Source organism: Eleginops maclovinus, chromosome 23 (assembly GCF_036324505.1).
Source record: "Eleginops maclovinus isolate JMC-PN-2008 ecotype Puerto Natales chromosome 23, JC_Emac_rtc_rv5, whole genome shotgun sequence".
NCBI classification, from domain to species: domain Eukaryota; kingdom Metazoa; phylum Chordata; class Actinopteri; order Perciformes; family Eleginopidae; genus Eleginops; species Eleginops maclovinus.
In genome coordinates this window covers 12,736,932-12,750,111 of record NC_086371.1, presented here as the reverse complement: position 1 = coordinate 12,750,111, position 13,180 = coordinate 12,736,932, and the positions used below count along the sequence as shown (strand labels likewise).

The 13,180-nt window shown below is 41.9% G+C and overlaps 1 protein-coding gene across 1 annotated transcript; it reads left to right on the top strand.

The window, feature by feature from the left end:
• The first annotated feature begins 685 nt into the window (after positions 1–685).
• Positions 686–13,068, top strand: kdm2ab (lysine (K)-specific demethylase 2Ab). Its single transcript, XM_063876492.1, has 23 exons — positions 686–891; positions 1,304–1,342; positions 3,363–3,501; positions 3,764–3,842; positions 3,996–4,042; positions 4,348–4,526; positions 4,798–4,904; positions 5,096–5,189; positions 5,430–5,583; positions 5,686–5,801; positions 6,543–6,669; positions 6,795–7,072; positions 7,187–7,264; positions 7,648–7,902; positions 8,117–8,245; positions 8,379–8,465; positions 8,572–8,796; positions 8,996–9,025; positions 9,256–10,325; positions 10,544–10,707; positions 10,894–11,040; positions 11,183–11,398; positions 11,526–13,068. Exons 2-23 carry the CDS (start codon positions 1,307–1,309, stop codon positions 11,705–11,707), a joined length of 3,939 nt encoding a protein of 1,312 aa, XP_063732562.1. The 5' UTR covers positions 686–891; positions 1,304–1,306; the 3' UTR covers positions 11,708–13,068.
• Positions 13,069–13,180: the final 112 nt, after the last annotated feature.

Genomic DNA, 13,180 nt, shown 5'->3' with positions numbered 1-13,180 from the left:
TGAATGCTAGTACATTTGTGAAATATGTATTTGTTTTTTTATTACGCATTCATGTTACGCACATACATAATATGTGAAAACAAGTATTAACAAACCAGTAGAAATAACATAATCTTCAAATGAAACAACATAAAACACGACAAAATAAAAAAATTCCAGATTCACTATAAAACTTTTCATATGTTAAAGATGGATGTTCAGTACGATAGCACCCATAATTGTAATACACACACGGTGGGTAGCATTTTTCTATAAAAAAACAAAACAAAACAAAATGCATAAGGTACAAGCAGGAAAATGGCTTTATAGTTTACAATGTCTATTTTTAACAATCCAATAACACAGGAAAGAAAACTGGGCTTAAAAAGGAGTTTTCGTATCTCATGTACATTATGTTGCAAATACAATCTGAAAGCCTACTGAATGCAGGACCTTGAAGTGGAGTATATTCATAATTAATATTAGTGAACATTTATTCCGTGAACGGAGTTATAATTTAAACGATATCACCCCACTCTTGGAGCGTCAGACAGTGGAAGCCAAAACAAGTACACTTGTACACACATTATAATCATGTTTAAATAGCACATGTTCTGTCCAATGAGAGTGCCCCTGTGCTAATTTCTGTAGCAGTAAGGCAAATAAGGGGGTGGGCCTTGAGATTTTTTTTTTTTTTTTTACTTAGTGTGCATCTGTGTGTGTGTGTGTTTTCTAACCAGCTGAAAATGGCGGCTCGAAGCGTCGAATCGTTCTAACTTTATCGCATAATAATAAACACAACAGTATACTCAGCTGTTATCAGATAACATGGGGAGAGACTTCACAGAAGGGCTGCGGACGCTTTAGCTGGGAGACATTACTTTCACTACTAACGGGAGTTGAAACGCAGAGGTAACGATAAAGAAGCTACCCACTGCCGTATAGAGGCTAACGTCAGCTAGCTAGCTATCGTTAGCCGAGGACTTAAGAAAGGGCTTGTCAACTGTTATAGTTTATGTTAGCCGATAACGACAGTGGAATAACGTTGTTAGTTACATGGACACATTGGTGGAGAATATCCCGGTTTAAAGCTAGTCGCTGTATGTGGCACTTGTCTTCATACAGAAATGCAAGTTTAACCTAAATATGTTGTGCTGCTACCATTACCTTAGCATCGCTGTTGGCTAATGGCTAACTAGCTACTCAGAGAGAGAGAGAGAGAGAGAGAAAGGTCTGTGTTTCTCTCCGACAAAACGTAAAACACAGGAAAACATTTAAACGCTGATTATTGGTGTAATTTAACGTCATTATGTTTGTCTTCTAGATCATGGAGGACCCCCATACACGGTACAGCAAACGCCTGGTGAGTAACTTAATCAAACTGTTAGCTTACCGGAACACTTGTTCTATGTTTACAATGTTGTGGTTTTCAACATCATGTCCGTAAAAGGATAGCCTATGTAATATGGCTACATGAAGTAAGTTTAGTGGATGCAAACCATTGTATTTAATTGAAAGGGATACGTTTATTTTGGCACATTGGGTAATGACAGTAGTGGTCCCTTTTTTTGTTTTGTGAACCCCCCTAATAACAACGGTAATGAACCTGTCTAAAGAGTTCAACAGAAGGTCAAGTTTACTGTTTAACCGTGCTGTGACACCCTGTTTCACCTCCTTACTGTCTTTCCCCATGGTTGTAAAGCCATTAAGTCAGTGCACTCCAACTACCTACTGTATACTCAAGAGAAATATGATTGATGGTAGAAGTGTGGGGGGTTAAATGATGTATATCTAAATATAATAAAGCTAATTCTGCCTGTGTTGATTTAGGTATGGAAATCATTTCTAGGCCTATTTGTTGAACACACAGAACCTGAATAAAACCCCCAATAAAGTGTTGCTTAATTGTAATTTTTTGATTTCCTTTGATATTTTTATGACTTTATATGGAAACTACAGCATGGGTTGCTTAAATCCTATACAATAGTTTTTAGTTGCATCTTATTGTCTATTCTGCAGTGCTCAGTTATGAACGTGAGGAGTATCTGAGTTTAGATAATACCACATTTGTGCTATGGGGGTGGGGAGATGTGGGGGTGTTGTCCTTTATCCATCTGTCTAGCCAAGCAGTGCTGCATAGGGTGAATGGCAGGCGGGCAGAAGAGGGGGGTCAGTGTGTGGAAGATTAACCCGTGCTATTGTGACGCTGTATTGTTTGGGTACCACATGAACTGGTTTGGTATTCTGGCTGAATGATCTGTTTGCATTTATTTATTGTGACTTGAGAAAGCATTAGTTTTTATCACTAATTATTTGAGAACCCTTTTACTACGGAGATATTGAGGGCAGCTCCCTTGGGTGTCACGTCATATCTTAGTAACTAGACCTCCAAGAACATTTTAAAAATGCATTAAGAATTAGCCCATACCATTTTAGTTTTTTCAAATTAATTATTAAATGAAGACAAAGTAATACAATATATTAATTAAAAGCAACTTATCTATGCAATGAAAATCAGCACATTTCCTTAAAAAGCTTTAACGAAACTTTAATAATCCCTTTTCCATTTTAAAATATCTTCCAAAACATGCTGTTCAAACCTCATTTTTTAATGTAATCCAAATAACTTTGAGATTTGATGATAATATTACACAGAATATAGATAATTCATAAAGATAATTCATTAAGAATGATTTATTTTGATTATATAATATATATTATGTAATTTCTGTAAAGAAAGATCAGCAGCTTCTATTAACCAAAATACATGTTCAACATTATACTCAGTTAGGGTTTCTTGGATGTTCAGTAAAAATAAGCCAATCTAGTGAGAAGTAAGCCATTGATAATGCTCACAAAACATGAGTAAACCTCTACACGTTTGTCCCATTAATTTAAAACAAGTTTGTCCCATTAATTTAAAACAAGTTTTCACATTATTTTTTTCATAAAAGCTCTCATAGTCCATGATATTAACTGGGAGATCTTGGTTAGTGGAACGACCTTTTAGTTATGTTGCAGAGGGCTCTTGATTTTTGGATTTGTGTTACTTAAAATGTTCTTGCTTTTGGATGTGTATCAGAACCAGTCAGTCAGTAGTTTTTCATACCAAAGGCTGTCAAATGTATTGATTTAATATTAGCTGTTGTTGGTTTCCTCCCAAGAAAATCATTGCGTTTTTACTTTGTAACTTCAAATAATTGTGATGTACATATACAATTGTCTGCTTTAACCAAGCTGGCCTTGAATGATCCTTTTTGCAATAAAACATCCAATATGTGTCCCTGCCAGTTACTCCTGTCTTATCTTGTTCTCTTTCTGTTGCTCACTAGTATTTCTCATTTCTTATCTGGAGGTTAACAGAATCTGTAATTTGTCCTCAGCGTACAGGGACGCGCCGCCGCTACCAAGACGATGGAATATCAGACGATGAAATTGAAGGGAAGCGGATGTTCGACCTTGACGAGAAGTTGCAGTGCAGCAGGTTTAACTCTGAATTGATCAAACACATGGAGGGAAAAGGTGAGAGGTTTCAACTAGTCCAAGATATATTTGGGAAATCATTTCAATTAATATCATGTCTGATGCAATGTAAAGGTGATAAATGCTAACTGTTAGTTTGACATACTCTGTTGCTTGATATTGTAACCCTTTAACACCTTGCTGATTGGATCAGATGCCAGTTCATAATGGTTAATTACATTTTGTTGTGGGTTATTTACCCTGTGTGTGTGTGTGTGTGTGTGTGTGTGTGTGTCTGACTGTTGCACTGTTATTTTTCTAGATTTCACATTTGAGTACATCCAGAGGGAAGGGCTCAGGGAACCCATTATTTTTGAGACAGCCAATGGCCTTGGCATACAGTAAGCCACATCCTTCTTAATTAGTCATTTCTTACATAAAGATATTCTAGCTGAACGTTTAGTTATTTTAAAGCTAGTACTAATAATTCCAATTAACCTTTTTGTTATTTTTTTCGTATTATTAACAAGGTTTTTGATTTGCCTCTCTTGCAGAATGCCAGACTCTGACTTCAGTGTGAGTGATGTCAAGCTGTTTGTCGGTAAGTTCCCATTTTTTGCAGTTCATCGGCCTTCATTTTTGTACACAAGAGGCTAGACTACTAGAACAATTTGACCTCTTTTTACATAGATTTGTGTCTTTGAGCAAGATCAAGATATAAATGAAGCGAATACTAAACTAAGTTTTTCCTCTGTAAAGTGGCAATCACAACTACCAATATCGTTCAGGCTGTAATGATACAATATAAGAGTAATACATAATATTCAGAATGGCAATGAGTATTTTGTATATTTTAGGATAATTCGTTTTTGCACTGTTGCTAAACTCTTCTTAATTCTTTCACAGGTAGTCGACGAATTGTTGACGTGATGGATGTGAACACCCAGAAAGGAATTGAGATGTCGATGGCTCAGTGGAGGCGCTACTATGAGACGCCGCCATCAGAGAGAGAAAAACTCTACAACGTCATCAGTCTGGAGTTCAGCCACACCAAGCTGGAGAATCTGGTCAAACGGCCGGCTTCGGTGAGAATGCATACATATTAACTTGTTCGTGTTTTACAACATCCCCGATGTGCACATTGACAATGTCGTTATAGATCTCTGCATACCTTTAACAAAAAGATACATTACCAGAAAATTCTCCTCAGTTAAGAAAGAGGAGTTATTTATACCAGTGATTTGTCCCCAGTTTTAAAGCCTACATGCATCAAACAGAGTCACTTATCACAGTCTGTTTGGTGCACACACATTTAAAGTATGTTTTGTACTATTTTCCTTTTTTCCTCTTGTCCAGGTGGACCTCATTGACTGGGTGGACAACATGTGGCCTCGCCATCTCAAAGAGAGACAGAGAGACTCCACTAATGCCATCATAGACATGCATTATCCCAAAGTGCAGAAGTGAGAAAACCAGAGGCCTGAAACATATACCATTTTGCTCTGCTTTAGTTGAGATACATTACTCGTATCACATCCTACAGCAGTAATAGTCTTGACTCAATCCATGCTCTATTAACGCCTGTTTTTTATTTTTACATTTCAACACTTTATCCTGTTATTAAAGTCCACCTTGTGTCCTCTACTTCTCTCAGGTACTGTCTCATGAGTGTGCAGGGCTGCTTCACAGATTTCCACATTGACTTTGGAGGCACTTCGGTCTGGTACCACATTCTGCGAGGAGGCAAGGTCAGTCTGGGTGTCGCGGCGCACAAATCATACATTTTTAGTTCTGTGATCAATACTGTCACACTCGACTTGAATAGTACATGGTGAAAGAAAGCAGTTTTTTTTCCTCTTGAATGATGTACATTTTTCACACACAAAAAATAAGCCATTAACCAGTCACCCTGCACGGACAGACATACTCCATATATATATTTAGACCAAAGACAATCAACATCAACTTTTTACCTTTGCCCCTTACAGGTGTTCTGGTTGATTCCACCCACACCACAGAACCTGGAGATGTACGAGAACTGGGTGTTATCAGGAAAACAGGGAGACATCTTCTTGGGCGACAAGTGCTTTGACTGTCAGAGGATAGAGCTCAAGCAAGGCAACACCTTCATAATCCCATCAGGTATGTAAAGAAAATACATTAGCCACATAAAGACCCCGTACAAAAACCAAACACACACTTGACCACGGCATAGCTACAGCGTCTTGTGTCTTGATGTTGCAGGGTGGATCCATGCTGTGTACACCCCAGAGGACACGTTGGTGTTTGGGGGGAATTTCCTCCACAGCTTCAACATCCCCATGCAGCTCAACATCTACAGCATTGAGGATCGCACACGGGTGGGCAGCACCTCAAATTAACTGTATTCTGCTGTTGATGCATAACATCTTAACACACATTTTTTGATTACGCAAGACATTATTCAGCGTCTTATTCTGTGGAATTACTCAGAATAGAAAAACAATGGCGACATAATTCTTTCAACATGACTAGATTTTCATTGAAAATCTAAGGATAACCATTAAGCTAAGGATACACAGAGTTGTACTTATTTCTCTCCTCTACAAATTCTAAATCATAAACACATCATTTTTTCACAATTTCGGTCGATCCCATCAGAATAGTTAGTGTTAGTAACTGAGACTGATGTAATATAGCTGAATAAAAACACTGTGTATAGTGACAATCCACCAAATGAAATCTGTCTCTTTGTTGATACAGTTAGGGGTAACTGATTGGTGCATTTGTAAGAGAGAATCTGAGTTTTAATTAAGTTTAACTTGTCATATAGCCATGTATGCCTCCCATTCATTTGGTTTAAAGACATGCATTTATTTTATACTTTTGATACAGCATGCCATTACAGAAAATCCAGGCTCCCAGCAAATGTTTGGGAGACAAAACAAGAATCTTTTCAGAATAGTGAAGTTATTTGTGATCAATAACTAAAAGAATCAGCTGGGCTAGGGGATGCAGGCACCATCCATCCACCCGTGGTTCAGAGCTGCTTAAGAGCAACTTTTTTTTATTAGTTATATAGCAGCTGACTTAACATTTCTGTTTCTCTCCTCCTCCTGTAGGTGCCAGCAAAGTTCCGCTACCCTTTCTACTATGAAATGTGCTGGTACGTCTTGGAGAGATACCTCTACTGTCAAACCAACATTTCCCATCTCACTCCTGAGTTCAAAAAATACTCCCTGGGCATAGGTGAGGACTGATGAACACAAAACACAACTATCCTATGTATCCTCTATCCTCTCTTTTTCACACAGACCTATTCATGAATTGCTCACTGACCTACACTTCAACGATTGTATCTTCTCTGTTTTCAGGACTGACCAAGGCTGACATGGAGAACATTGAGACCAACAAGAATGGCACCTCCAACGGGTTGGACAGTGACACTGAGAACAAGGAGATAAAGGAGGAGGAGGAGGTCAAAGAACCGGACGAAGAGGCAGCTAAAGACGCTGAACGCCAACACTTGCTGACTCCCTTTGAGCTGGAGGGGCTGTGGAACCTTTTAGGGAAGCTGGAGGAGCTGCCGGAGCAGAAAAAGTGTGTCCCTGTGGGCATCATGAACCCCACAGCCCTGCTCGATGACATGAGGGTGAGAGTCGCGTGCATTTCATCTCCCAATCGGCTCACGCTGGCTGCTTTCACGGGGCTCTGCTTTTGTAGATGTATTTGATATTTTGATAACTTCTCCTTTGCACTTTTTCAGATTCTTCTAAAGGGGCATGTCAATGATGACCCCAAACAGTCCTACACTGGAGAGCCCATAGTCAAGTGGCCCAAAAGGGTGAGTAAAGAACACATTTGTACACACTTGGAGGTAGCTGCAAGTATGTCAGTGTAGAGCAGATGTTAACTGTTTTACATAATTACTGACTGATTACTTTAATAATGTGTCTTTTTCATATTAAATTATCAGTCCAAATTGTTGATTAATATATTACAATCCTCACCCACTATTTTTTATCAAATGAGTCAGAAAAAAATTGCACGTTACATTTTTTTTGTATTCTGAAAGCAGCAGAACAAATGAAACCATTTTTACATTCAGCACAAGTATTGGCGTTAGCTTAATATTCAACGTGTTCTGAGGGTCCGTATTTGCCTTGTATAGTGCTTCCCTAACCCGAACCTACCTTCCTTACTTTCTCGCTCATGTCTCTCATACAGCCATCATGGTACCAGCCCCCCACTCCCCCTCCCCCCGTCATTTACCGTCCTCGCTTGGGCCCCAAGCTCCACAAGCCCCTGCGGTCCATCAAGCGCTCCTCCATCTCTGCCCTGCGGCGCAGACGGGTGAGGTGCAAGCGCTGTGCCGCCTGCTGCCGGAAGGAGTGCGGCACCTGCCAGTTTTGCCACGACATGAGGAAGTTTGGTGGTCCGGGGCGCATGAAGAAGGGCTGCATCATGAGACGGTGTCTAGCGGTGAGTTGACGACACATGGTTGACCCAACATGCTGCCCGTCTGTACCAAGGAGGCTCAGTGTCAGGCTGATTTATAAGTAGGGTCAATGAAATGATATGAAAAGCAATGGTAATCATAATTGGGTTTCAGAATTGTAATTCATAGTAACATCATATCTGAAAGGACTTTATTCTTTTTAACCTTAGAGTAAATACAGTTTATTTCCTCCTTCAGCCTGCCTTACCGAACACAGCGCGATGTGCCATATGTGGAGAGGGGGAATCTGACGAATCAAATCCCAGCACTCACTCTCTCATGGAGTGCTCTGTGTGCTCGCAGATAGTCCATCGTCAATGCAATAAGGTAATCAGCTTCTACACAGAGCTAGAAACTGAATGATTGCCTAATTATTGCATGGTCATTTTTGCTGCCTTTAAAGCTGCATGCGCAGGTCTGAGTTACGAATTAAAACGTGTGAACTGTTTGCTGTTTTCAGGAGCCCGGCGAGGGGAAAATCAATAAAGATTTACCCAGCTGCTGGGAGTGTCCCAAATGTTACCAAGGAAAAGACTCCGGCTCAGAGGTTAGCATATCCTCCCTCTGTCTCTCCTCCTGTGTGTTCAGGCTCAGTACTCTCATACTCAACAATCTTTTTCTCTCTCTACCCCCCCCCCCCCCCCCCATTCCAGTCCACCAGCGATGAGGAGAGTGGAGAGTCAGAGGGCTCAACTTCCCTGCCACCAATCAAACGCGCCTACCGGGAGGGCATTGGCGTAGGTGGAGGGGTGAGGCGAAGGACACGTAGCAAATCCTCACCCCGACCCACAGCACCCCCACCTTCACAGAAACTGCTACTGCAACATCAGCAGAACCGAAAAAGAGCAAATGCACTGGAGCTCAGACTGAAGAAGAGGGTAAATGGGTGTTTAAATCTATCTAGCCCTACAGGAGTAAATGTGGTTTCACCCTGAAGCTGGCTGCCGTGTGCTGCAAATACGATTCTTATCACCTTCGCTGACTTAACATAGCAGAGAAAAACATGTGAAGGTGCTTTTCTTTTCTTTCTGTTTGACATTTTTCAATTTCTCCAACCTCCTTTTTTGTTTACTGCAGATAAAACTGGAGCGCAGCAAAATGTTAACGGTAAGCAGTGCAGTTTTATTGTTGAGTGGTGTTGTTACATCAAAAGAAAATCATTTGTCAAAGAAGTTTCTATAAATGTCCTAAATATTTTCAGGTTAATAAGATATAAATCAGAGTTAAGCAGCAGATCTGAAGCAGGTTTGAAGATGGTGAAAATGTTGTTATTTTCTGCCATTATAATCTACAAAGATTATTTCATTATCTGTTGTACTTTTCGGTTTTCCCAACAGAAACAGGCGTCCATGGAGCGTTCTCCCCGGTCGCTGCGCTCCAGGCTGCTCTCCGGGCTGCGCTCTTCAACCAGCAGACTATCTCAGGGCAGAGGCCGGAGCTCCACGTGGGCCGGCGGGCATCCTTACCCCAGCTCTCCAGGAGAGACAGGGTCTTTCCAGCATCAGCAGCAGCATCAGCAGCAGCAACAGCAGCAGCAGCAGCAGCAGCAGCAGCAGCAGCAGCAGCAGCAGCAGTCTTCCCTCGGTCTGGCACTTGAGCCCAAGGGAGAGGCTCGCAGAGGGAGGGGGAGAGGGGTGAGGCTGCGGGGAGGAGGAGCGGGGAGAGGAATAAGAAGTGGTAGAAGCCATGAAGAGTATGAGGAGGAGACGGAGGACAGCAGCAGCAGCGGCAATAGTAGCAGCAGCAGCAGCAGCAGCAGCGATGAGGAGGAGAGCGTGCAGAACAGTGGGAGGGGGCTTGATAAAGAGAACCAGCCGCAGGCGAGGCGAGGAGGACGGGCAGCCAAAGAGAGAGAGGAGGACCTGAGCGAGGCGGCCAACCAAAATGGAGCAGAGGAGGAGATTGAGCACGACAGTGAGACGAGGAGAAAAGATGGCTCAAACCATAAAGTGACACTTCAAAAGCCAACCAGAGCCCAGCGTGACCCGTCGGCCATCGTCCCGAAATTGGAAGCCATCGCCCCTCAAACCGCCCCTTCCACCATACACAACCAGACCAGAGCCCTCGCCAGACCCCCCATTAGAAACTGCGGTCCTGATCAACACTCCAGTAAGCACGCACGTCCACACACGCAAAGTGGACACACAGACACTCAAGAGAGGCCGGAGGACTCTAAAAAAACGAGGCCGGCCAAACTGAGCAAAGGCGCCTCCTCTTCTTCAACCTCCGAGCTTCCACATCTCCGGATCCCTCTGTCCGCCCTACAGGAGGGAGGCAGCGAGGCGGAGAGGGAGAATGGCGCCAGCGGGCCGGGCTGCGAAAGGGAGGTCTGGGTATCTGTCTTCCGTTACTTAAGTCGAGCAGATCTCTGCGTCTGCATGGCCGTCTGCAAGAACTGGTACAAATGGTAAGGCCCCTTAGATGATAGGTTTTTATTCGGAAGGGGTTATCATATCCGACTCCACTTTGTATGGTGATCCGGTTGGGCAAAATATCCATTTTCGTTAAGCTCTAGTGCTAACATACTTTCATTAAAGCCTTCTATCGCCTTTTTCCTAAAGAAAACTCTTTGGAGTCAGCCAATGACTAGATGGATGTCCTAAATCCGTGTGTGCTTGTTCCTAGGTGTTTAGACAAGCGGCTTTGGGCCCGGATAGACCTGAGCATCAAACGCACCGTTAGTCCTCAGGCCCTGACCGGCATCATAAAGAGACAGCCAGTCACACTCGATCTCTCTTGGACCAACATCTCTAAAAAACAGCTCAACTGGCTTGTTGGCCGCCTTCCTGGTACGTTAAAATACTCTTTCTCTTGTAAAAAACACTTTATATTCCTAACACATCTTTTGAATGGTACATTTACCTTGTTTCCTCTTGGCATTTTATAAATTCCTGCTTGCAAAGGAATTTTGATTAGTTATGTTTCTACCAATTTGTTGTGGTCCACCTTATTTAAATCTTTTCTTTGTTTTGCAGGGCTGAAGGATCTGATGTTGGCTGGTTGTTCATGGTTATCCATTTCAGCTCTCTGCTCCTCTGGTTGCCCTCTCCTCCGTTCTCTCGACCTGCGGTATGCAGACGGAGTCAAAGACTCTCAGATCAGGGATCTAGTCACCCCTCCAGGTGAGGAAAACCTCTGAAACTCTTGCATCCTATGATTCGCTATGTTATACATTCCTTCTTCTCTTTTTACATTTTCCCCCCTTTCTTTCATCAAACACAAGACAAAACCTCAGCCTTTTCTTCCTCTCTTCTTCTGTTGCAGGTTGTGACAATCGCAGTCAGTTGCGCAGCATGCAGTGTTTGCGTCTAGCAGGCCTGGACATCAGCGACTCCACTCTGCGCCTGGTGATCCGCCACATGCCCCATTTAACAAAACTGGACCTTTCCCACTGCAACAACCTCACCGACAACTCGATCAACCTGCTGACTGCAGTGGGCTCCTCCACCCGAAACACGCTCACAGAACTCAACCTGGGGGGTGAGAGATTGATGAGGATAAATGCCATTGAAAATGTGTCTTCAAGTGAAAAGTCTGATGTATGAGGCAGATGATGATGCACATGTTGCTCCAGCTTAATGTGCCTGTGTTTTTGTTTCTTCCCCAGGTTGCAGTAAACTGTCAGACACGTGTCTAAAGTATCTCCGTCGCCTCTCTTGCATCTCGATGCTTGACCTGCGGGGATGTAAAGGCGTCTCCCGCAAGGCCTGTGAAGCCTTCATCTCCGAGCTGTCAGTCAACATGCTCTACTGCCTATCAGATGAAAAACTGATCCAGAGGATATCCTAAGCTCTGTGTGCTGTGACTGCAGAGGCAATATGAGGTGCAGAGGCAGCTGATCCTGACGTGGTTCTGTTTGACAGAAAGGACACAGACATGCAGGGAAGTTCACAAGCACCTGTTTGACATTAGAGGAGGGCTTGGGTCTAAAATCACTTAACTGGTGTTGGTGAAAGGGGTCGTCATAGCTGAAACAAAGTTTCTTTACCTTTCTATACATTTGTTCCATATACCCTTAAAAAGTAAACTCAGCTTTTTGTTCAGTTATTTTTGGAAATAATTTGGTGTTGGAAAAGTAAAATGTCTATTTTTGCCAGAGTGGGATGACGTGGACAAATAATTTTCTGTATTCAGCTGCTCATAACCAAGAGTTTAACTCTTTTTTTGGACAGACGCCCGTCTTCACTCCTAACACAAACTCCTGATTTGGGAATAGTTTCACCTTTGGGTGCATTGTTACATTTGGATGATGCCCATTAAGTCTTATTTATGATGTCATTTTATCATTTGAACTCATCAGCTGCTTCTGGGTGCTCTAAATAGATGGTTATTTTTGTCAGATTCAAGAGAGCAAATGTTTAGAAGTTTAATGACGTCTGCTTCATGCACAGCCACTATGCGTTGAGAGTTTTATTTTCAAGACGACTTAAGGCGACAGGTATGTGTGATTTATAAAGTGAGTGACTGGGAAACCTTGTGTTTGTACGTTCAGCTTAGAAAGGTGTTCAGGAGTTCAGTGGTGAGTGTACATGGACATTGAGTGGATGTGGTTATGTAAAAAGACTGTGAGAAGGCAATCGACATGGCAACAACACCTCACCCCACCAAAGGGCAGGTTGCATTAAATAGTAAGCCAAGGGTTAAGTGTCGGATAAACGGTGCATTTTCAAACAAACGTTAGACTTCAGGTGCTATTATTTCCAAACTCTTGCTTTGTTTTTGTACAGAGACAACATTTACAGTTCAAATGTTAATATTCTAGATAAAACTGTTCCCCATCCCTCTTTGATACATTTATTTTCTTTCATCAATGAAACTTGCGAGTATTTACTTTTCTCTGAACTTCATGACCTTGTCCAATTCAGTGTAGAGATGTTCAATTTTGTTCGGGCGCTTTGGTTGCTCATTTTTGTGGTTCCCTCTTTAAAGTGTAGTAGTTCTGTATCAAAAGGCCTCCTTCCAGACTGCTTTCCAGGCCATATCCCTTAAAATGAATATAAGTATACAAAAATATACTTTTGTGTATATGTGTTTTCCTCTTTTCGATTTTCAAAACGGGATTCCTGTAGCATTGTAATTATTTTCAGAATACTTTTTTTTTTCACTTTATGTTGTGTTCTTTTTCAAGAAAAATAAAAAGCAAGAAACAACTGGTGACTGACTTACTGTCACTAAAACTTTGTCAAGGAAATGTGGTGGTGGAAGAACCACTATCTTTTACTTAAATACAAAGTAATAACAACAGTGTAGAAGTTGTGTTAC